We start from the raw sequence: 25,548 nt of genomic DNA, 5'->3' as shown, positions 1-25,548 counted from the left end.
AGCAGCAGGGAGGAGATAGTGGATGACTTGTCTGACCTCTGCTAGAACAAGAGGTGAGATTACAACAGCAGCCGTGAGCACTCTGTGCTGATGGGGACACGCTGGCGTGGCATCCATGCTGCCCTTGTGCAGATTGGCACGCTGCAGGTGCGCCCTGAGTGTTCCTGCGACACGCACTGGCGACTGCCTCCCCAGCACAGCTCCCTTCCCAGCGTGTGCCTGTTAGCTGAGCGCCTCCGTGTGTCTTCAACACCTCCTTCAGGTTCCCCCGTTCTGCGAGTTCCACGTAGGTGCTGTGTTCACGGAACAGTCTGATGGCTACAGACACACGGCCTCCGGTTCCAGGTCTCCTTCGTGGCTGAGGGACAGCGACCTGGCCGATGCGTCACCCTGGGTTGTGGGCTGGCCAGCCCCACACCCTTTCTGCCCTTGCCTGCACGTACCACTGAGTATCTGCACTTTGGAAAAGGCATGTGTGTGTGTGTTAATAACACGAGACAATCAAAGACTTAAGAAACGTAGAACAATAAATGACAAATGAGGATCTTCTGCCATTTTATTTAAGGTATACAAATTTACAAATAACTCTGCCTTTCAGATAAAATAAATCCTTAAAAAATACATGAGACTTAGATACTTCATGAGCACTATAAAGTGAGCAGAGTAGTGGCATATAAAGCTGTGAAAAGTGAGGAGTGTGTGTGTGTGTGTGTGTGTGTGTGTGTACCAGAATTCTCAGGAATCCTGTGTGTTGGTTGATGTTACATTGTAGCTTGGGATAAGCTGTGTTGAATAATTTACAGCAAGGAAATTGACAGAAGCTACAGACTCCTTCCTTCCTGGCAAGAACTAGTTGTTAAATATTTACTCAGAAAAAAATATATACATATTCAGATATATCCAAATGTGTTCCCAGCACTTGCCCAATTTCATGCCACTATGAAGAAATCATGTCTACAGAAACCCAAATAACAAATCACTCTGTGGCAACTGTCTCCCTTGCTCCCTTTCTCCATCCTAATGGGGTGTGTGTTTTGTTCAGAGGATGAGAGAAAATACATCCCACTTCAACTTGCCTACCCCAGGAGGTGGCCTGGTGACAGAGGTCTGGTCATGGATACGCACAAAGCTTCCAGGAACTTACGTAAGTGCTCTCGTCTTCCTGTCCTGACCGTTCCTCCTTCCTGCTGTGGGTGCTGATGTGAAGCCTGCAGCATCAGCAGCCATCTTGTGACTGTGAGGCAATGAGCATGAGACTCACAGCCTCCAGCTAAGGTGCAGGGGTTGCTTCACTGACTCCTTGACTAGCCCTGGACTTGACTGCTTGGGACAAGCCGCCTCCATCTGTGTTTAAGTCACTGGTGCTGTGGTTCTTTCATGCTTACAGCCAAAGGCAACACAATATGCTTTTTTAAAAAATTGATTTATTTGGGGACCAGCATTGTGATGTATTGGTTAAAGCCACCACCTGCAGTGCCAGCACCCCATGTGGGCACTAGTTCAAGTCCCAGCTGCTCCACTTCCAATCCAGCTCTCTGCTAATGGCCTGAGAAAGCAGCAGAGGATGGCCCAAGTGCTTGGGTTCCTGCACGCGCATGGGAGACCAGGAAGAAGCTCCTGGCTTTGGCCTGGTCCAACCCAGGCTGTTGGGGCCATTTGGGGAGTGAACCAGTAGATGGAAGATCTCTGTCTCTCTATCTCTCGCTCTCTATGTAAATAACTTTCAAATAAATTTAAAAATTTTTTTTTAATTTATTTGAAAGGCAGAGTTAGAGAAAGAGAGTACTACTATGCACTGGTTGACTCCCCAGATGGCTACAATGGCTAGGGTTGAACCAGGCTGAAGCCAGGAGGGTCAGGTCTCTCATGTGGAGGCCACAGCCCATCTTCCACTGCTTTCCCAGGTGCATTAGCAGGGAGCTGGATCCGAAGTGGAGCAGCTGGGACTTGAACTGGCACCCGTATGGGATGCTGATGTCGTAAGCGGTAGCGATGCGAACAGTGCCAGCCCTACCAGGATTGATTTTAAAATGCCAAGTTCCAGAGAAGGAGGAAATGGGAGATTTTAATTGGTGTGATGTTTCAGTTGTACAAGCTGAGATCTGTTCAGCGTAGCTCGTCACCAGCGATTCTGAATCGGGTGGTTAGGAAAAGGCTAAGGGGGTTCATGGAGCATCCTTACCTCATATGTGTGAAACCCCAAAGTCAAGGACACGTGGAGGTGGTAGTCACACCTGTTAGCTGGATGATGGTGATGGTTCACGGCCGTGGACTCAAGTCCAAAATCATCAGATTGTACGCCTATAATATGTGCAGTGTGTTATGATCAGTTACGCTTTCAGAGAACTGTCTTTTAAAAGACAAGTTCCAGACCGGCGCCGCGGCTCACTAGGCTGATCCTCTGCCTCGTGGCGCTGGCACACCGGGTTCTAGTCCTGGTCGGAGTGCCGGATTCTGTCCCAGTTGCCCCTCTTCTAGGCCAGCTCTCTGCTGTGGCCCGGGAGTGCAGTGGAGGATGGCCCAAGTACTTGGGCCCTGCACCCCATGGGAGACCAGGAGAAGTACCTGGCTTCTGCCATCAGATCAGCGCAGTGCGCCGGCCACAGTGCGCTGGCTGCGGCGGCCATTGGAGGGTGAACCAACGGCAAAGGAAGACCTTTCTCTCTGTCTCTCTCTCACTGTCCACTCTGCCTGTCAAAAAGAAAAAAAGTTCCAGAATGAGAACAGAATGAGGTCTTCTTAAAGCTGTAAAACCTGTCATGGAATGCTGCGTATTGGTAGTACCTTATGGGAACCGACACAGACGCAGTCAGAGGGTGCATGATGGATGTCAGAGTTGTGGTGATCATTGTCACGGGAGATGGGACTGTGTGGGGCAGAGAGAGGGCTGGGACGTTTTGTCTGCTGTGTTCCATTTACTTTAAGATGTCCAAAGCCAAAGAGAAAGTAGTGAACACTGGTCGGTTGTCAGTGCTGTGGTGCACCTGGCGAAGCTGCCACCTGTTACACCAGATCCCATGTGGGCGCCGGTTCGAGTCCCGGCTGCTTCACTTCCAACCCAGCTCCCTGCTAAGGCCTGGGAAAGCAGTGGAGGATGGCCCAAGTGCTTGGGCCCCTGCACCCACACGGGAGACCGGGAGGAAGCACCTGGCTCCTGGCTTCGGATCAGCTCAGCGCCAGCTGTAGCAACCATTTGGGGAGTGAACCAACAGAAGGAAGACCTTTCTCTCTGTCTCTCTCTCACTAACTCTGCCTGTCAAAAAAAAAAAACATTATTTGAAAGGCAGTTAGACACAGAGAGCTCTTCCATCCATTGGTTCTCTCCCGCAGTGGCCACAACAGCCAGGGCTGGTCCAGGCCGAAGCCGAAGGCTCCACTACGGGCCGTCTTCCACTGCTTTCCCAGCCGCGTTGGCAGGGAACGGGCTCAGAAGCAGAGCAGCCAGGACTGGAACCAGCACTCTGCACAGGATACCAGCGTCACAGGGAGCAGCTTAACCTCCTACAATGCATTGCCAGCCCTATTAGCCCTTTTGCTTGTCTCTGTTATTTGAATTTCAGAATGGAAAAGGCAAAACAAAGCATCAAGTTGTAGTCACAGCAAATCTGTATGTCCTGTTTCACCAACTCTGTTGGTGTGGGTGTGATATGCTGTGGCCACTGTAAAAGGCAGTTTGATGATTCCTCAAAACACACACACACACACAGAACTAGCCTCTGGCATCTGACCCAGCACGTCCACTGTAGGTGTACACTAGCATTGGGAGTGTCTTTCAGACTCAGCCTGTGCCCAGGGGTTCACAGACGCATCAGTGAGAGGACGGAAAGAGCCCAGTGTTCCTCCAGCCCGAGCGTCGGCCAGCTGGGGAACGGGGGCATACAGGGCGGCCCACACCCCCTGCGCTAAAGAGAAGAATCGCGATTGTGGGCGATGCAGGAGAATTGGACCCCGGTGCGTTGCTGGCGGGAATCTGAAATGACAGCCACTTTGGGAACTAGCTTGGCAGTGCGTCACAGAGTTACAGTGACTGCATGACCTCAGAATTCCTCTCCTTGGTGTAATTCAAGAGAAAGGAGAACTCGCGTCTTCAGAAGTCTGTGAAAATGCACAGCAGTGCTTGCAAATCAAAACCACAATGAGGTTCCACCTCACCCCGGTTAGAATGGCTCACATTCAGAAATCTACCAACAACAGATGCTGGCGAGGATGTGGGGAAAAAGGGACACTAACCCACTGTTGGTGGGAATGCAAACTGGTCAAGCCACTATGGAAATCAGTCTGGAGATTCCTCAGAAACCTGAAGATAACCCTACCATTCGACCCAGCCATCCCACTCCTTGGAATTTACCCAAAGGAATTTAAATTGGCAAACAAAAAAGCGGTCTGCAGCCTAATGTTTATTGCAGCACAATTCACAATAGCTAAGACCTGGAACCAACCTAAATGCCCATCAACGGTAGACTGGATAAAGAAATTATGGGATATGTACTCTTTAGAATACTATACTGCAGTAAGAAACAACGAAATCCAGTCATTTGCAACAAAATGGAGGAATCTGGAACACATCATACTGAGTGAAATAAGCCAGTCCCAAAGGGACAAATACCATATGTTCTCCCTGATCGGTGACAACTGACTGAACACCAAAAAGGAAACTTGTTGAAGTGAAAGGGACACTATGGGAAACGGTGACTTGATCAGCATAGCCCTGACTGTTAATGAACAACTTAATACATTATCCCTCTTAGTAGTTTTTTTGTCTGTTCTACTTAATATGACTGATTTAATTCTGTAATTAATACACAGTTATTCTTAAGTGTTGAAATTTAACTGAAATGTGATCCCTGTTAAACATAAGAGTAGGAATAAGAGAGGGAAGAGATATATAATTTGGGACATGCTCAAGCTGACTTGCCCCAAATGGTAGAGTTAGAAACATACCAGGGGACTCCAATTTAATCCCATCAAGGTGGCATGTACCAATGCCATCTCACTAGTCCAAGTGATCAATTTCAGTTCGCAATTGATCATAATGAAAGGACTAAGAGTCAAAGGGAGCACATAAGCAAGTCTAGTACCTGCTAACACTAACCGATAGAATAAATAAAGGGGAGAGTGATCCAACATGGGAAGTGAGATACTCAGCAGACTCATAGAATGGCAGATGCCCTAAATAGCACTCTGGCCTCAGAATCAGCCCTAAAGGCACTCGGATCTGGCTGAAAAGCCCATGAGAGTATTTCAGGCATGGAAAGCCAAGACACTCTGGCAAAAGATCTCTGTGAGTGAGATCTCAGTGGAAAGAACAGGTCTTCAAAGAAGGAGGTACCTTTCTCTGAAGGGAGGAGAGAACCTCCACTTTGACTATGACCTTGTCTAAACAAGATAAGAGTCGGAGAACTCAAGGGGCTTCCATAGCCTTGGAAACTCATGACTGGAGCATAGGGAGATTACTGATGCCATAGACAGGAGTGTCAATTGGTAAAGTCAACAACAGGAGTCACTGTGCACTTACTCCTCATGTAGGATCTCTGTCCTTAATGTGCTGTGCATTGAGATTTAATGCTATAACGAGTACTCAAATAATATATTGCACTTTGTGTTTCTATGGGGGTGCAAACTGTTGAAATCTTTACTTAATGCATACTAAACTGATCCTCTGTAAAAAAAAAAAAAAAAAAAAAAAAAAAAAAAAAAAAAGAAACTATCAACTCCCAACTTGACTCTCACTGGGATTAAACATGACAATAGGTCTGATCTGATTTCATCATCATTAAAAAAAATCATCTATTATTTTTCACTTTATGTTTCTGTGTGGGAGCAAACTGTTGAAATCCTTACTTAATGTATACTAAGCTGATCTTCTGTATATTAAGATAATCGAAAATGAATCTTGATGTGAATGGAAGGGGAGTGGGAGTGGGAAAGGGGAGGGTTGTGGGTGGGAGGGACGGTATGGGGGGGAAGCCATAGTAATCCATAAGTCGTACTTTGGAAACGTATATTCATTAAATAAAAGTTAAAAAAAAAAAACATAAAAAAAAAAATAAATAAAAAAAAAAATAAAAAAAAAAAAATTTCAGGGAAAAAAAAAAAAAAAATGCACAGCAGTGCTACTCATCGTGGCCACAACGTGGAAACAGCCTGTGTGTGCCGGTGATGAGTGCACGAGCAAACGTGGTCCATCCACGCAGTGGAAAGTTACTCCACGATTAGCAAAGAACGAGGGACTGAGCGCCCTCCCACAGGGCTGGACCTCGAAGATTTGTCGCCCAGGGAAGGCGAGTCGCAGGACGGCCCGTGGTGATGGATTCCATGTCTATGATGCCGTGGCTGTGAAATGTCCAGTACAGGCAAATCCATATACAGCCAAAAAAGTAAACTCGTAGTTAGGGAAGGCAGAGGCGGGGTGGGGGAGGGGGGGACTGGTGGGTACAGGCCTTCCCTTCTAGAATCAGAAGGGGTTATAGTTTACAAAATGTGCTGAGAGACACTGAGTTGGACACTTTAAGTGGCTAAAATGGTGAATTTTTATGTTACATTGTTTTAAACTACCACATCCCTCATGAGTTGATACTGGTTTTAGAGAGCTGCTCTATAGAGAAACAGCGTATCCTCAGAGTTCACAAAATGTGATGTACTTGGTTATATAGAAACTGGGAACTTCTGTCAATGCAATATTGTATCAGTTAGGATATGTGTTTGCTGCGTGTAACAGAAAAATGCATAGAAACCGTGATTTAAACAGGCTAGTGGTTAATTTTGTTTCATAGGCTCCTGATAGGAACAGTCTGGGACCCATGAATTATCTCCATGGTTTGTTCAAGGACCCAGATTCCTATTTTATAGACACAATTTGACTTCCATCCTCAAAGTTACTTTCTGGTCTACACTGGCTGCTGGAGTGCCAGCCATCACTTCACTTTCCAGACATGCAGCAGGAAAAGGAAAAGGACAAAAATACCTCTGTGCTGGCTGAGTCGGCGCTCTCCGAGCAGAATAGAGACATGTTTAAATAGATGTTCATATATCCACACGGAGGGAGGGCTCTGTGATGGCAGGACTCCTGGCTGTTTTGTCTGTCGGCACATTCTCAAGATCTGGCACAAAGCAGACCCTTCCCAGTGGGAGGCACTACAGAATGTGGAATGCATGAACGCCCGCCTGGAAATGGGTGAGCGCATCATGAGACGCTACGAAGATTTCCAGAAACAGCAAATGGGGAAATGCCCACTGCAATAGACTGTGTGGAAGTAGAATATTAAACTGTGCTCCTTGAAATCTCGGCCCCACCAAAACAGCCCGTGTGCCAAGGAGAAGAGGTTAGCAGGGAGAAAGCTGACCTGCTGATGGACATCCGCCTCTGTGGTGTGGCTGCTCCGTCTTTATTCATGTCTTCGTACTTTGATGCATTGTCCGAATTTCTGCAATGAGCCAGAACGTGTTTCTAATAAGAAAACAAATCAGCCGGCGCCGCGGCTCACTAGGCTAATCCTCCACCTTGCGGCGCTGGCACACCGGGTTCTAGTCCCAGTCGGGGCGCCGGATTCTGTCCTGGTTGCCCCCCTTCTAGGCCAGCTCTCTGCTGTGGCCAGGGAGTGCAGTGGAGGATGGCCCAGGTCCTTGGGCCCTGCACCCCATGGGAGACCAGGAGAAGCACCTGGCTCCTGCCATTGGATCAGCACGGTGCGCGGGCCGCAGCGCGCCAGCCGCGGCGGCCATTGGAGGGTGAACCAACGGCAAAGGAAGACCTTTCTCTCTGTCTCTCTCTCTCACTGTCCACTCTGTCAAAAAAAAAAAAAAAAAAAAAGAAAAAAGAAAAAAAAAATCAGCGAGCTTACCCGGCTGCTGGAAGGACCGCGGGTGCCGGCTGAAGCCCGGTGTGAGCCCGCAGACCCTAGAGGGGGACCCGCAGGACTTCGGCTTTGATTCCTGGCTTGGGGACCTCTTCCCCAGGTGCCACTGCATTGGGGGAAGCCCCTGTGTTGCCAGCAGTTAGGCCTATAAATATGCATTCTTTTTCAGATAGATTGGTTTTTTTAAAAAGGCACAAAGGTTGAGACAGAAGAGGTCTTTTATCCCCCAGTTCCCTCCCCAGGTGCCTGCAACAGCCAGGGCTGTACCCTATGGAAGCCCGGAGCCAGGAACCCCACTGGGGCCTCCCATGTGGGTGGCAGGGACCCAAGGACTTGAGCCATCCCCTGAGCCTCCCGGGCTGCGCATCAGCAGGGAGCTGGGACTTGAGGCCAGGCTGCGCGGTGTGGGATGTGAGGGAGCCACGCAGCGACTTGAGTGCTGCACCAATGGCCCGCCCCAGACGCTCAGGTTTGAAGTGTTCGCAGACGAAGGGGGGGGGGGGCTGCTTCTGGACCACTGGCAGATGATCCCAGGGGGGCGCAGCACAACGCCCATGCCCCACCAGCCCGCAGTGCCGCGCCCCCATGCACCACCGCCCCGCGGTGCCATTGGAGGCTAAATGCTGTCTACCGCAGCTGGGAGGCCGGCCCCCAAGTGCTCCCAGGAGGCAGGTGATAGTCTTGGTGGGAGCCCCACGCAGGGGCTGGTGCCCTGCTGAGAGGAGACGGGATGCCCACACGCACAGGGAGGACCCCTGGAGACAGAGCTGCAGCGCCCAGCCTGGCCCGGGGGCGGTCCCAGAGGACCCCTTGGTCTCAGACTCGCAGCCTCCAGCGCTGGGGGCCTGCAGTTGCAGCCAGGGCTGTGGTAGGGCAGCCCCAGCCAACGGCACGGCACCCAGCGTGTTCGCGGCTGTGACTCGTGACATCCCGGGGGCTCACCTCCGGCGTGCTCAGCCCTGGCGACACCACGCACGGAGGTCGAGGACTGCCACCCCTACCCCGTGCTCAGCTCAGTCCTCTTGCAGTTGCATGGTGGGAAACTCAGGCTTGTGGATGCGAGAGCTGGTCAGATGCTGGCACGCCAGTGCTGTGAGAGGCTGATCTAGGAGCCAGCATTCCTCCCTGGGCCAGTCGTCAGTCCAGCTAATTCGAAAAGAGTGGGGGTGGGCGGTTGTCACTGTGACTGTCAGCTGTCCCTATGGTGGGCAACCTGCTGTGGCCTTGGGGACCTGCCTGACCCTCTGTGTACTGCCTCCCTCTTTCTTCAGAAGTGGCACACCTGGGGTGGGGGAATGTGGAGGGGAACAAGCCGCAGCTTGGCCCCGATGCAGATTCATGGGGCCGGGGTGAGCCGTGGCCCCCCTGAGTGGGAGGCAGGAGGCAGCCCCCGCACACCCCGGGCAGAGGAGGCAGAGCTGCGTGGGGAGTTCTGACTGCCTTAGAGCACCTTGCATGCGTGCACACACAGCACCGGCCCTCGGAACGGAGTCTGGGTGTGCTGGGAGCATCTCACACCTGCCCTGTCCAGTGTGGTGGCCTGCAGCCTTAGGCAGCTGCTGCACATTTGTTGTGGGCCCAGCCAAGCCACAGACGTACACTTTTAATTTATTACATTTCAAATGTGCGCAGGTAGCTACTGGCTGCCCTGTTGGACGGCACAGGACGAGGTCTTCATTATGCTGATTGAAGCGGCCCCGAACGGGGTTTGGGGAAGGTTGCTCCAAAACAGTGAATGCGGGATCATCAGCTGCATGGGGCCCAGGACAAGGACAGTGCGTGTGTGTTGGCAGGGGTGGGTCTGTGCCCCTTCTGACAATGCCACGGAGACCCCACCCAAATGACCTCATGTAAGCAACACTGCCCAGAACCGGCGTAGTCCTGAGATGTTCCCATCTCCCTGATACATAAACATTCAGCTTTGGGGATGAACACTCCCGCAGGAGTTCAGGGGACAGATCATATTCAAAGCCTAGCACCTGCCTAGGAAAATGTAATCCGCCGCCCTGAATCAGAGCATCCTTTGCAGGATCCCCTGGGCGATTGTGCTTGCCAGAGGCGCGTGATAAAGCCTGCTTGGCACTCCTAATTCTAGAAGCAGAGGGAACACTTCCCACTTAATCTCTTGCCTAAGGTGGCCTTTTGTGCTTGTTTACTTTGGCTTTTTGTAGATTGAGACCCAAATGCCTCCAGCTGTTAGGGAGCCTCATAAATTGCAGAGAAAATAAAGAACATTTGTCATGCTTATCTTGGGAGAAGTTTTATTCCAGTGATGACCAGTGAGCTGAACTTGGAAAGTGGAAATAGCGCATATTAGACATGATGGCAGATGTTTAAAAACAGCTGAATTTTTATTAAGAGCTATGGGTTATTTAAATATGTGCTTATTTTCAAGCATTTAAATAATTACCTTATAACAATGATCAAATTTGGTCTATAATGTTAAATCTTATTCCAACCAGATATTTTGGATTTTGAGCCTTCTTGACATTCTTGACAGGCATTCAAAAAATCAAAGTTTCAAAGAATTTGGACTCTAAAATTTCCAGTAAATTCTGGACTTTGGTTTTTCCAGTTCGGGCCCAACTGAAAAAATCAAAGGACTTATGTCTCATCTTGTAGAGACACCAACTAATCAGGCTATTTGGATTATATTAGAAGTACTGTCAAGATGTGAAGTGGTGCTAAATTTTAAGCTTCTATAATATAAAATGACACTAATACAAATGTCAGAATTAAAAGGTCTAATGATCTTGTGTTACTAGACACAATAGTTATCTTAATGAGAAAGCCCCAGAGGCCTAAAAGAGTTAAATACTTTGTAAAATCCTACAGGTGCTTTCAGAAATACTGTGTACAGTAAGCAAATACCTCTTGTTGGTTAATGAGTTTATAATTTTAAATGTGGCAACTTAAAGTTTTTTGTCATCCACAGTTTTGTATATCAGACTTGCTGCTCATAAAACTAAAACATTGTTGGTTCTGTATTTAGCTGTCTTCCTATAGGTTCTGATGAAATTTTTCCAGCCATATCTATTGTATTCAGTACTTTGGAATGACTCTGTAAACAGATGAAGCCAATAATATATTAAAGGTACCAACTGTGAGAAAGTATGGTTAGTTGAGGTTACTAAAACAAAAGTAATTCAAATCAATTGGTAATTTACAAACAGAAGTTAGATTTTTTTAAAAAAAAGCTATTAAAACTGCTATATTGGTCTATTATGTTAATTGGCTTATAGATAAAAGACTGTGCATAAATTTAAACAGCTAAAATAATTCAAAGATATATTTTAATTTGTGTGACCTGAATCTCTGTATCATATGTTTTAAACTTGTTGAAAGAAACTGAAAACATTTTATATGCTTGTGCTGAAATTTGCTGGTTAAACAAGCTACATCATGTTAGATATTTAAGAGATGTTTCCAAATATATGTATTAATATTTATGGAAGGCATTGGGCCTTCTGGTAAATGTTTTCTTAAGTTGTTATCTAATGGTTAAAACTGCTTTCTAAGTTTTCATGTGATATTGCTATTGTCAGTAAGCGATCTGGGACTGACACCCCCATTTCTCTATTCTAAGCCCAACTTGTTCTCTCATTTCTCTGTTCTCCTCAAGGTAGGAAACTAATTCTATTATGAAGGAATCTCCAAGATGCAAAATTTGATTTTAAATCTTATAAAAGAGATGGCTAACATTTTTCTGTAATAGCATAGCCAAAATAAGAGCTTAAATTATAATTTCTTAGCTAGATTTACTTTGCCATCAGCGAGGTAAACAGTAAACAGGAAAGCCTCCCTTTCAGAACAAAGGGAAAGAAAGTTTTAAAGTGAGAATATAGTTTTCCTCATGGGCATTGTCTGCCTCAACACAAACTACTACAGAACATGCCTGTGACTGCAGACTTCTAGTTTAGGCCACTGAAGATTAGAGATGGGACTTGAGCACCCCCTTGACTTGCATCCTCTGGTCTGCTTTAACAAAAACCAGGAGGAAAAGAAAGCTAGGCATCAGAAGCAATGGGTGTCAGCCTATTAAATGTAGTTCTGTACAGTGATCTGCCCTCAAGGAGACCCAACAGACCAGTCCACTGCAGTGGCTTTCAACGTGGCAAGCCTGGGCTTCAGCAGAGGTCAGCTGTGAAGAGCCCTGGCAGCTCTGCCAGCCAAGAGTTGGATCACTGGAAATGGACCTGCCCTGGAGTCGAAGGACACCCAGGTCAGAGCCACAGATCTTGTTGGCTCTAAGCTGAAAAGCCCTTCACTCGGCCCAGCTTTCAAAGTGACCACTGCAACTGAGGAAATGGCCAAGTAGGGTCAGTAACATTGTAAGCAGAGCTGTATATTTCCTGTTGGAGTTGCCACCTGCCTTTACCTGGCCAGCTCTCCTCCCAGGCCAGCCAGGTAATGGAAGTCAACAGGGTGCCTTCCCCAAGGAGGTTCTCACCTCCCTTAGGATGTACCCTATGAAGAGAGAGATAAGTCTGGGCCTCATAATTTACAAGGCTTTAAAGCCCACCTGATTATTATCAAGCCCCTTCTGTCAGGTTCTATCTGCCTCTCAATCAGAGAACTTAATTGTAGCTCAGGTAGCACCTGTCTTAGGTTCTCTAATAACAACTCTGTCCTCTGTATCTAGCCCACTTGAGCCTCATTCCTTTGTAATCATAACCTCTACTCTACCACCAATGGCTCTACTCCCAACCTGTGTGTCAAAATTTCTCTACAGACAAACCCCACTACCTGCAAAAGTGGCCTTTCTCCCAGTCTTGGCTGGAATCAGCTTTAAGCCACATCCATCAAACTGTCCTCACAAGGGTCCAGAGACCCCCCTACACTTCCTCTCCTCTATAAAATCCTCTCATTACCTGGTTAATGCTACTCTTAGGATCATTGGTTACTACTCTCACCCTGTCTTCTATACTACAGTGTCTAAGTGTTTACAGCAGGTGATAATGGAACAAACGAAGGCCTTCAGCAACCAGGCAGTCAACCAAATGCTGCTACAGGAATGTACTCGGCTCCCCACCCAGGAGACAGCGGCCTGAGACATCGCCTCATGCCAGCGAAGAGTACATCATCGCCCCATGTCAGCAGGAAGTAGCTCTAAAGACAGATCGTCATCCCTCTACCCCTCCTGGACTTTTGGGACTAATGTAATCCCATACAAACCCTGCCTTATAAAAAACAAAAGGGGGGAATGTTAGGAAACTGGCACAGTTGTAGCCAGGTGGCCGCATGGCCCAGCTACCTGAGCCAAGCTCCACCCCCATCCTAATGGGATTCTCTGCTCCTGCTTCCCTGCCCGCCCTCAGGCAAAGTTTTAAAAGGGCCTGTTCCTGAACACGTGCTCTCTCTTGCCCCTTCTCTTCTCTCTCTCTCGGTTCCTCTCTCTAGCCTCCTCCTCTGGGCTCTTGGCTCTGCTCTCCTCTCTCCTCTTCTCTGCTCTCTCTTCTCTCCTTGCTAGCTCTTCTCCTCTCTGTCTCTCTCTCTTACAGTCTCCCTCCCTTTTTTCCTTCACTGCCCCTTCACTCCAGTCTGTAGGTTGTTCCCCAATAACCCTTTCCCTTAGAAAAAAAAAAAAAAAGAAATGATGGCAGAATATTGAGCAAGAGGTAACTCCGGCTTTGGTCCCCAGTGCGAGTGCACAGTCCCAGCCCTGTGCACTCCTATTAGCCAGGGAAGTGGGTTTCGCTGGCCTGACCCCGCGGGCTCAGAGTCTGTAGGACAACTGACCCCGCGGGCTCAGAGTCTGTGGGACAACTGTGCCTCCCCTCCCTGGTGACTCGGGTCTCCCAGCCTCGGTGGGTCTCCCAGTCTCGGTGGGCCTCCCTTGCTTCATCACGCAGCTGAGAAAGCTGCCTGTGTAGGCTCCTTTGAGGAACAAGATCCGAGCCATTATCAAGAATTGTAACAAATGCAAAGTGTAGTATCAGTATAAATGATCACAAATTGTTACTTGGTTTCCCTTTTTGGGGGTGGGGGGGAGAATGATGCATATCTTTTAAAAATGACTTCAGGCCTGCACTGCGGCTCGCTAGGCTAATCCTCCGCCTTGCGGCACCGGCACACTGGGTTCTAGTCCCAGTCAGGGCACCAGATTCTGTCCCGGTTGCCCCTCTTCCAGGCCAGCTCTCTGCTGTGGCCAGGGAGTGCAGTGGAGGATGGCCCAAGTCCTTGGGCCCTGCACCCCATGGGAGACCAGGAGAAGCACCTGGCTCCTGCCATTGGATCAACGCAGTGTGCCGGCTGCAGCGTACCAGCCGTGGCGGCCATTGGAGGGTGAACCAACGGCAAAAAGGAAGACCTTTCTCTCTCTCTCTCTCTCACTGTCCACTCTGCCTGTCAAAAAAAAATGACTTCAGAAAATATTCTCGAGGTAAGAAAGACACTGTTTGGCGTCCTGTGTAGGTTTCCAGCAGGATGATAATTCTGGGAGACTGACTGCAGTGAAAGGGGGTGAGTGGGCGCAGTAGACATCACGAGTGGCTCTCAGCTGGTGATCACGCCTTGAGTCATTTCTGAGAAGCAAGTGATCAAGTCTTTTCTCTTTGACCTGGAATTTCTTGCTCAGATCCACTTGCCTGTTCCCCCCAGGGGCTCCATTGCACATGACTTTGGAAATTATTAGCCTGAGTCAAACTGAATAGTCATAGCTTATTAAGTTTGGTTTCCTTCTCTTTTTTTTTCTCAGTGCTATACATCTACCCCAATTTTTTCCATACTTCCCTCAGAGCCACTGGAACACTTGAATCTTTCTTAGCCTTGAAGAGCAAGAAGGAAAGTTGCCTGTTAGTGAAGGAAGTCGGCTAAAAATAGGGTGCCACGAAACGTATTACCCAAACTGAGACACGTTCAAGAATGAAAGAGGGCCATTTTAATAATTACACTGAGGCAGCAAGTGTTAAGATGATCAAACACACCAAGTTCATATGAAAAAATGGCCAGACTTGTGAGTTCAACAAATAGTCAAAGAGAACAACACTGTTCCTCAACAGTAGAGACAAGAGCTGTAAATGATCATGCAATCTCAAAATGTCAATTTCACTCCAATACATTGCATTTTAGATGCTCTGTTAGTTAACAGATCAGGGAAAACATATGGTATTAGTTTTTGGGGGACTGGCTTTTTTCACTAAGTATAATGGTTTCCAGTCGATCCATTTTGTTGTAAAACATGGGATTTCATTTCTTTTACTGCTGAGTAGTAGTCCATAGTGTATATATACCATAATTTCTTTATCCAGTCATCAGTAGATAGACATCTGGGTTGATCCATATCATAGCTATTGTGAGTTGAGCTGCAGTGAACATGGGAGTACAGATAATGCTTTCCTATGCTGATTTCATTTCCCTTGGGTAAATTCCCAGGAGTGGGATTGCTGGATCATGTGGTAGATCTGTTTTCAGATTTCTGAGGTATCGTCATACTGTCTTCTACAATGGCTGTACCACCAGCAAGGGATTAGGGTACCTTTTTCCCACATTCTCACCAGTATTTGTTGTTGGTTGATTTCCCTATGAGAGCCATACTAATGGGGGTGAGTTGAAACCTCATTGTGGTTTTGATTTGCATTTCCCTGAAGGCTAGTGATCCTGAGCATTTTTTTAAATGTATCTGTTAACCATTTGAATTCCCTCTTTTGAAAAATGCCTGTTCAAGTCCTCTGCCCATTTCTTAACTAGTTGTTTGTTTTGTTGTTGTTGAGTTTCTTTTATAGATTTTATAGATTCTTTATAGATTCCAGATACTAACCCTTTATCAGTTGTGTAGATAGATTGCAAATATTTTCTCCCTTTCTGTCAGTTGTCTCTTCACTTTGCTGAGTGTTTCTTTTGCAGTGCAGAAGCTTCTCAGCTTGATGTGATCCCATTTGTCAATTGTGGCTTTGATTTCCTGTGCTTCTGGGGTCTTTTCCAAGAAATCTTTCCCTATGCCAATGTCTTACACCACTTGTTGAAGAGACTTTCCTTGCTCCAGGGACTGATGTTAGCTCCTTTATCAAAGGTAAGTTGGGCCAGCACCACGGCTCACTAGGCTAATTCTCCGCCTTGCAGCACCGGCACACCAGGTTCTAGTCCCGGTCGGGGCACCAGATTCTGTCCCGGTTGCCCCTCTTCCAGGCCAGCTCTCTGCTGTGGCCAGGGAGTGCAGTGGAGGATGGCCCAAGTGCTTGGGCCCTGCACCCCATGGGAGACCAGGATAAGTACCTGGCTCCTGCCTTCGGATCAGCACGGTGCGCCGGCCGTGGTGGCCATTGGAGGGTGAACCAACGGCAAAGGAAGACCTTTCTCTCTGCCTCTCTCTCTCGCTATCCATTCTGCCTGTCAAAAAAAAAAAATTTAAAAAAAAGGTAAGTTGGTTGTAGATGTAGATCGATTTCAGAGTTTCTATTTTGTTCCATTGGTATACATGTCTGTTTTGTGCCAGTACCAGGCTGTTTTGATTTTAATTGCCCTTAAGTGTGTCTTAAAAGCTGGTACTGCGCCGGCGCCGTGGCTCACTAGGCTAATCCTCCACCTTGCGGCGCCGGCACACCGGGTTCTAGTCCCAGTCGGGGCGCTGGATTCTGTCCCCAGTTGCCCCTCTTCCAGGCCAGCTCTCTGCTGTGGCCAGGGAGTGCAGTGGAGGATGGCCCAAGTGCTTGGGCCCTGCACCCCATGGGAGACCAGGATAAGTACCTGGCTCCTGCCATCGGATCAGCGCGGTGCACCGGCCGCAGCGTGCCGGCCGTGGCGGCCATTGGAGGGTGAACCAACGGCAAAAGGAAGACCTTTCTCCCTGTCTCTCTCTCTCACTGTCCACTCTGCCTGTCAAAAAAAAAATAATAATAAAAAATAAAAAGCTGGTACTGTTGATTCTTCCAACTTCATTTTTTGTTGTATAAGATTGCTTTAGCAATTCGGAGTCTTGTGTCTCCAGAATGAATTTTAGCATTGTTTTTTCTGTGTCCAAGAAGAATGTCATTAGTATTTTGATTGGGATCACATTGAATCTGTAAATTGCTTTTGATAGTATGGACATTTTGATGATGTTGATTCTTCCAATCTATGAACATGGAATATTTTTAATGTCTTCTATTTCTTTAGTGTTTTGTAGTTTTCATCATAGAGATCTTTGACATCCTTAGTTAAATTTATTACCAAGTATTTTATTCTTTTTAGAGCTATTGTGAATGGGACTGATCTTAAAAGGGCTGGTGCTTTGGCATGGGGGTAAAGCTGCCACCTGCAGTGCCAGCATCCCATATAGTCACTGGTTTGAGTCCCAGCTGCTCCACTTCTAATCCAGCTCTCTGTTATAGCCTAGGAAAGCACTAGAAGATGGCCAAGTCCTTGGGTCCTTGCACCTGGGTGGGAGACCTGGAAGAAGCTCCTGGCTCCTGGCTCCTGGCTCCTGGCTCCTGGCTCCTGGCTCCTGGCTTCTGGCTTTGAATCACCAAACCTACAACTGTTGTGGCCATCTGAGGAATGAACCAGCAGATGGAAGACCTGTGTCTCTGCCTCAGCCTCTCTGTAACTGCCTTTCAAATAAATAAATAAATAAATCTTTTAAAAAATCTTTCTCAGTCATGACATTATCTGTGTATACAAGGGCTATTGATTTTTCTGTGTTGATTTTATATCCTGTCGTGTTACCAAAACTCTTATGAGTTCTAATAGTCTCTCAGTGGATTCTTTTGTATCCCCTAGAGAATCATGTCATCTGCAATTAGGCATAGTTTGACTTCCTAATCTGTATTCCTTTGATTTCTTTTTCTTCCCTAATGGCTCTGGCTTAAACTTCCAGGACTATATTGAAAGCAGTAGTGAGAGTGTGCATCCTTGTCTGGTTCTGGATCTAAGTGGAATGCTTCCAACTTTGCCTCACAGACTTGTCATAAATTGCCTTGATTGTGTAGAAGACAGTTCCTTCTAACCCAGCTTGCTTGAAGTCTTCACCATGAAAGGGTGTTGTATTCTATCAAATGCTTCCTCTGTGTCTGCTGAGAGAGCCAGATGGCTTTTGTTCTTCACTTTGTGAATGTGACATATCACATCGATTGATTTGTGAATCTTGAATCACCCCTGCATAGCAGGGATAAATGATCTTTCTGATGTGTTGTTGGATTCAATTAGCTAGTATTTTGTTGAGGATTTTTGCATCTGGGTTCATCAGGGATATTGGTCTTTAGTCCCTTTTCTCTGTTTCTTTTTCTGGTATAGGGATTAGGGTGATGGCTGGCTTCACAGAATGAGTTTGGGGAGGATTCCCTCCCTTTCAACTGTTTTGAATAACTTGAGAAGAATTGGAATTAGTTGTTCTTTAAATGTCTGGTAGAATTCAGCGGTGAAGCCTTCTGGTCCTGGACTTTTCATATTTGGGAGGGTCTTTATTACTGATTCAACTTCTATCTTGGTTATTGGTCTGTTTGGATTTTCTGTGTTTTTATGACTTAATTTTGGTAGATTGTGTCCAGGAATATATCCATTTCTTCTAGATTTTCCAATTTGTTGATATTTTACTCTTTGTAGTAATTCCTGGTGATTCTTTTATTTCTGCAGTATCTGTTGTTACATTTCCTTTTTCATCTCTGATTGTATTGATTTTGGTCTTCTCCCCACCCCCCAGTTTTTTTGTTGTTCTTGTTGTTAATTGGGCCAATGGTGAATCAATTTTTTTTTTTCAAAAAAAAAAAAAAAACCAGCTCTTCATTTCTCTGATCTTTTGTATTTTTGTTTCAATTTTATTTTTTTTTTCTCTAAATATGTCTTTCCTCCCACTAATTTTGGGTTTGGTTTATTGTTGTTTTTCTGGGTTCTTTAAATGTTTTGAGAGCCTTTTATTTGATGCCTTTCCAGTTTCTTTTTTTTTTTAAGATTTATTTATTTATTTGAAAGTCAGCTACACACAGAGAGAAGGAGAGACAGAGAGAGATGGTGGGGGGAGGACTTCCATCCACCGGTTCACTCCCCAACTGGCCACAATGGCTGGAGCTGCACTGATGCAAAGCCAGGAGCCAGGAGCTTCCTCCAGGTCTTCCCATGCAGGTGCAGGAACCCAAGCACTTGGGCCATTTTCCACTGTTTTCCCAGGCCATAGCAGAGAGCTGGATTGGAAGTGGAATAGCTGGGTCTCGAACCAGTGCCCACATGGGCAGCGGCTTTACCTGCTATGCCACAGCCAGCCCCCTACAGTTTCTTGATATAAGCACCTCTTGCTATAAATTTCCCTCTTCATACTACTTTTGCTGTATCCTGTAAGTTTTGATATGTTGTATTGTCATCTTCATTCACTTCCAGACATTTTTTGATTGATCTTTTGATTTCTTCTATGACCCATTGTTCATTCAGGAGCATGTTGTTCAGACTCCATGTATTTGCATGTTTTAGAGATTCTTGAGTTGTTAATTTCCAGCTTCATTCCATTGTGATCAGAAAAGATACATGGTATGATTTTTATTTTTTTGAATTTGGTGAGACTTGCTTTATGACCTAGCATATGGTCAATCCTAGAGAAAGTTCCACGCACTGATAACAATGTGTATTCTTCAACTGTGGGATGAAAGGGTCTGTAGGTATCAGTTAGGACTTTTTGGTCCATAGTGTCAATTAGCTCTGTTGTTTCTTTTTTGATTTTCTGTCTAGTTGATTTGTCCATTAATGAAAGTGGGGTGTTGAAGTCCCCCATTACTGTTGTATTGGAGTCTGTGTCTCCCTTCAGATCCATTAGTATTTCTTTTTCTTTTTTTTTTTTTTTTTTTTTTGACAGGCAGAGTGGACAGTGAGAGAGAGAGACAGAGAGAAAGGTCTTCCTTTGCCGTTGGTTCACCCTCCAATGGCCGCCGCAGCCAGCACGCTGCGGCCGGCACACCGCGCTGATCCGAAGCCAGGAGCCAGGTGCTTCTCCTGGTCTCCCATGGGGTGCAGGGCTCAAGCACTTGGGCCATCCTCCACTGCACTCCCTGGCCACAGCAGAGAGCTGGCCTGGAAGAGGGGCAACCGGGACAGAATCCGGTGCCCCGACCGTGACTAGAACCCGGTGTGCCGGCGCCGCTAGGTGGAGGATTAGCCTAGTGAGCCGCAGCGCCAGCCATTAGTATTTCTTTTAAATAGCTATGTGCCCTGGCATTGGGTGCATATACATTTATTATTGTTACATCTTCCTGTTGAATTGATTCCTTAATTATTATATAGTTCCATTCTTTGTCTTTTTTAACAGTTTTTGTGTTAAAGTCTATTTTGTTAGGATGGCTACACCTGCTCATTTCTGCTTTCCATTAGCATGGAATATCTTTTGCCATCCTTTCACTTTCAGTCTGTGGGTATTTTTGAGGTGAGGTATTTTTCTTGTAGGCAGCCAATAAATGGATCTTGTTTTTTAATCCATTCAACCAGCCTGTATCTTTAAGCTGGAAAGTTGAGGCCATTTATATTCAAGGTAACGTTGATAAGTAACCAGTTGACTCAGCCATTTTCCCTTGAATGTTCCTATTGTTTATTTTGGATTTCCTTTGTACTTTTACTGGAAGGTTTTCTGCCTTCACGTTCTTTCATGATGATGACTATCTTTCTGTGTTTCTGTGTGTAGCTTATCCTTAAGCATCTTTTATAAGGCTGGATGAGTGGTGACAAATTCTTTCAATTTCTGCTTGCTATGGAAAGTCTTTATTTCACAGTCATTCATAAATGAGAGCTTTTTAGGGTACAGTATTCTAGGTTGACAGTATTTTCTCTTAAGACTTGAACTATGTCTCTCCCTTCTCTCCTAGCCTCTAGGATTTCTGATGAGAAGTCAGCTGTGAGTCTAATTGGAGATCCTCTGAAAGTAATCTGGTGTTTCTCTCATGTACTTTTGAGAATCTTTCCTTTATGTTTTACTGTAGAGAGTCAGATTACAGTGTGTTGTGGTGAAGATCTTTTCTGGTCACCTCTATAAGGAGTTCTGTGAGTCGCATGTATTTAGATGTTCCTTTCTTTCTCCACATTAGGGAAGTGTTCTGTGATTATTTCATGGAATAGGCTTTCTAATCCATTCTCTTTCTATACCTTCAGGAACTCCTAAGACCCATATGTTGTGTCATTTGATAGTATCCCATAATTCTCCAACACTGTTTTTAATTTTTTTTATCTTTTTTTTTGGCCTGTCTGCAAAATTTCCATAGGTTTGTCTTCTAGCTTGGATATTCTTTCTTCTGCCTCACCAAATCTATTGTTAAGGCTTCCCACCATACTTTTTATTTGACCTATGAAATTCTTCATTTCAATTTCAAAATCTCAATTTCATGGGAAAAATTTTCAATCTTGTATAGATTTCTATAATTCTGAAGCTGCTTCTCATTGCTTCTGATTAATCATTTGTTTAATCTTTTGAATTCCATTTCAGGCATTTCAAAAATCTCTTCATCTTCACATTCGAATATCAAAGTGGTGTTGTGTTCCTTGGAGGGGTGGGGGGTGGGTCATATTGTCTTCCTTAGTCTTGTTTCTTGAATTTTTGCACTTATTTTTTAGGTATTTATAGAAGTACTTGTTGTTTTTTTCCTCTTATGGATTTTATTTTTGAACTATCCCTCTGTGGCATAGTGGAGTGTCTGCTCTTTCAGTGAATACCTAGAGGTGTGTGCTGGGTGTGGCCAGGGAGTTCTGCTCAGTGCTCCAGGGTAGGGTGAGTTATCAAGGGGGACACTCAAGTTGGGCGTGGTAGATCTCTTTTTAGCAGAAAGGAGGGTATGATCACCTCTGTTGGCATAATCACACCCTCACCTCCTCTCTTCCAAGGTGGTCAGTGCCTGAGTGTTAGCCCACAGTGGGTGCAATATTGCCTGCTGCTGTATGAGCTGCACAAAGGATCTGTGCAGTTCTGTGCAGTCCTCGGTGTGAGCATGGACCCCATTGCAGGGACCCACCCAGGCAGTCAGGCAGCTCTCAGCATGTGGAGGCACTCACAGTGATTGCCCGGCTGCCTGTTGGTGCTCTAGCTGAGCAGTTGGATCAAACCCCAGGGCCTGTGATACGTTGAGAAGCTGGCAGCACCTCAGTCCTATGTGGGTGCCCAATCCCCTGTCATGCTCAAAGTCAGTAAACAACGCAGGTTTTCCCCTCTGGTAGAATCCCTGGCTCACACGTGTGCACAAGAGCCGCTGGCCACAGCCCCGGCTCATTTCGCAATGTTGCCTTCTTGCCGCTGGTTGCTGGATGCGAGTACCCGAGCTGCTGCCACTGCTCCTGCTGAGATGGTGTCTTACCCCGGCCGGTTGCTGCGTGTGCACACAAGAGCTTCCACAGCTGCGGCTTATGCCCCACATGACACCCTCCCTCTCTCAGCCAGTGTCAGGGCACTGTTGAAGGATGGGAAGAGAGAAACTTGCCCCCTTCTGTCTTTAACTGGGTTAGTGGATCCCCTGTCCCCCTTAGGGCTCCCAATGACACCAAGCTCTCCCTTTGGCTGTATCACCAGTGGCATTTGCTGCTGCAGTCTGATCTCACTTCACTCTCCAAAGCTGCTGCTTCCTCTGGCTCTCAGCTGGCGGGGGTCATGTGCTGTGTACTTGCTGCATGAGAATAGGGTTTTAAAAAATATTTATTTATTTTTAAGAGACTTTGTTTAGTTTGAGGCAGAGTTACAGTCAAATAAAGGAAGAGACAGAGAGAAAGGTCTTTAATTTGCTGGTTCACTCCCCAAATGGCCTGAACAGCCAGAGCTAGACCAATCAAAAGCCAGGAGCCAGGAGCTTCTTCTGGGTCTCCCACGTGGATGCAGGGCCCAAGGACTTGGGCCATCTTCTACTGCTTTCCCAGGCCATAGCAGAGAGCTGAGTTAGAAGTGGAGCAGCCGGGACTCGAACTGGCATATGGGATGCCATGCCACAGCACCAGCCCTGAGAATAGACAATTTTTAATAGAGGAAATACAAATAGCCAACAGGAACATGAAAAAATGCTCAACATCCCAAGTCATTAGGGAAATGCAGATTAAAACCAGGATGAGTTATCTTCTTACCCCAACCTACAGCAAAAAAAAAAAAAAAAAAAAAAAAAAGCAAATGCTGCTGTGGATTCAGACAAGGGAACTCTCAGACACTGTTGGTGGGATGTAAATTACTACAGCTGTTACGGAGAACAGCATGGAGGCTTGCCAAAAAATGAAAACTCAGGACCGCCTTAAAGCCCAGCAATCTTACTGCTGGGTATAAACCCAGAGAATATTAAGCCACACCCAAGACCTACCTGCACCCCCATGTTGATTGCAGCCTCTTCACAACGGCCAAGATGAGGAATCAGCCAAAGTGTCGGCAGAGAAGTGGACAGAGAAATTATATATACATACACAGCAGAATAGCATCCCACCTTAAAGAGGAAGTAAATGTTGGCTCTGTGGTAACGTGGGTGGAATGGAGGACGTGCTAAGTGAAAGAAACCAGGCACAGAGAGGCAAATGCTACCTCCTATGAGGAAGCCAAAACAGTTTATCTTAAGAAAGAAGTAGAATAGTGATTACTAGAGGCCAGGATGGGAGGGGGTTAGTGGGTAGAGGGAGGTTGGATACAAGACACCAAAGTGTAGTTAGGCAAGGGGAATAGAGTCCAGTGCTACACAGCACAGCAGACTGACTGAGGCCTACAACCACCTGCTGGGCGTTGTATGAAGAACTAGGAGAGGGGTTTGGAAAGGCTAAATAATTTGATCATTACAGCTCACAGACATACCGAGTCATCACACTGTAATCTTATAAATAGGCGCACAATGTCCCAATGAAAACAAAAAATTTAAAAAACCCTTCCATTCCAAAAGCTATAATTGTACTTAAACAGGTTTTTTCTGATTAAATTTGGATAATTAAAGACATTTAAAATTATAACAAGAAAAACCCATAAGAATTGGTAAATGAGTAACTTGAAAACAAGTATCTGTAAGATATTTAAGCATATATATGTAAAATATTGGTTTTAAGTGTATGTAAAAAGTATAATTTTTAGAGCAATAAGGTTAGAATGTAGACAAAATTGACAAAATTTTCTTATATATAGTAACTTCTATTAGTCATTAGAGAATCAAAGTATAATTTATAGTCATATATTTTCATTTACATATATATAAATAAACATGCACAAATAGTTAAGTATAATCTCACTGGATTTTCACAAAGTCAGCATGCCCTTGCAACCATCACACATGTCAAAAAACATTGTTAGTGCCCGAGAAAGTCAAGTGTATTTAAAAAATAACCAGTAGAACAAAATCAAGACACACACTCCAAAAATTAAGTTAAAAAAAAAAACAGTTCTCTCATATGAACAGAAGAGGGTGCTCTTGAACTGTGAAATACAGTAATCCACCTAAAACCCTTAGTGTTGGTCTAGCTGCTGTTTGAGAAAAAAGCTATTTCCAAATGAATGGGAAATAGACAACACCCAAAATGAACTATACAAAGGATATATAGAGTAGAAATCAAACAGTTCAGCTGATAAAAATTCCCTCCCACAAAGCAAACCAGAAACTGATGCATGCCACCAGCCTGAACTAAACCATCTTGAGTATTTGCAGATTTGAAAAAACACGTGGACTCACACACTCAGCATCTCTGAACAGGGACAGACAAAAACCATGAAGCAGCAGAGACACAAAACCCCAGGAATATACAAAGTGAGAATCTTGCAGTAATAGTGGAAGAACTTATTTTTGACAATGTGCAAATAAAAACCATAAATTCCACTCAAAATGTGAAAGCAAATACTTAGAGCAACCAAAAAGAGGCAGACGTGAGAGGGGTTGACAGTGGGCAGAGAGAATGTCTCCTTATTGAAGTGTCCTGTTCTGATGCCTTAAAGCCCACAGTTCTAGTTTGTGGAGTCAACACTTGAATAGCAGCCCAGTCTTACTTGCTTGAAGAATTAACAAAAGTGGGTTAAGCCACCGCCTATGATGCCAGCATCCCATATGGGAGCACCTGTTCGAGTCCTGGCTGCTCTGCTTCCATTCCAGCTCCCTTCTAATGCATCTGGGAAAGAAGTAGAAGGTGACCCAAGAACTTGGGCCCCTGCCACCCATGTGGGAGACCCAGATGGAGTTCCTGGCTCCTGGCTTTGGCCTGACCCTGACCGGGTTGTTGTGGCCATATGGAGAGTGAACCAGTGGTAAGAAGATCTCTCTGTGTCTCTCCCTTGCTTTCACTCTGCTTTTGAGATAGAATTGGAGGCCACTACAAGAGATAGAAAGATGGGCATTGGTTTGTGTTTGGCTGTGTTCCCCAGAGATTCCTGTGTTGGTATCAGAAGCCCCAGCACTTTGGAAGGAAGCTAGTGAAGATGTCCTTGGTTAAGATGAGGCTACACACAGTACAGTGGCCCTAGTGAGGCAGAACTGCTGTTCTGGTGGGAAAACTCGACCACGGACTGCACCCTGGGAGAATGCCGTGTGAGTATCGTAAGGTGACTGCAAGAACACATTTGCAAAATTTTCTAAATGTTGAGGAAAAATTTTAAAAGACAAAGAAAGACTAGAAAGGACCATCAAAACCTAGTATCACATTAAAATACTACAGAATCAGTTATCAGTTCTGTTACTTTAACACATGTGAGTATAAACCCATGTGCTGGAAGAAAGCGTTAGGGCCGATGCTATGGTGTACTGGGTTAAGCCTCTTTGGGCTGCCCGTGTTGTATATTAGAACACCAGTTCAAATCCTGACTCCTCCACTTCTAATCCAG

General features: G+C 45.9%; 1 protein-coding gene across 7 annotated transcripts in view; it reads left to right on the top strand.

The window, feature by feature from the left end:
• The window catches only part of LOC149127589 (uncharacterized), a 139,713-nt gene extending 122,318 nt beyond the window's left edge, over positions 1–17,395 (top strand). For 2 of the 7 annotated variants that reach the window (XM_089328598.1, XM_089328594.1), the window contains 2 exons: positions 1,043–1,144; positions 9,489–10,174. In XM_089328598.1, coding sequence (XP_089184724.1) covers positions 1,043–1,144; positions 9,489–9,700 — 314 coding nt within the window. In that variant the 3' untranslated portion in view covers positions 9,701–10,174. Of the gene's footprint in view, positions 1–262; positions 997–1,042; positions 1,145–9,488; positions 10,175–15,701; positions 15,868–17,164 lie in introns of those variants that run through there. The other 5 variants (XM_089328608.1, XM_089328607.1, XM_089328599.1 and 2 more) reach the window with 4 other exon arrangements.
• The last annotated feature ends 8,153 nt before the right edge of the window (positions 17,396–25,548 follow it).

This window comes from Oryctolagus cuniculus, chromosome 3, assembly GCF_051225735.1.
Source record: "Oryctolagus cuniculus isolate XC-2025 breed Fujian yellow rabbit chromosome 3, ASM5122573v1, whole genome shotgun sequence".
In the NCBI taxonomy this organism is placed as follows: domain Eukaryota; kingdom Metazoa; phylum Chordata; class Mammalia; order Lagomorpha; family Leporidae; genus Oryctolagus; species Oryctolagus cuniculus.
This window is presented reverse-complemented; position numbering and strand designations above follow the sequence as displayed.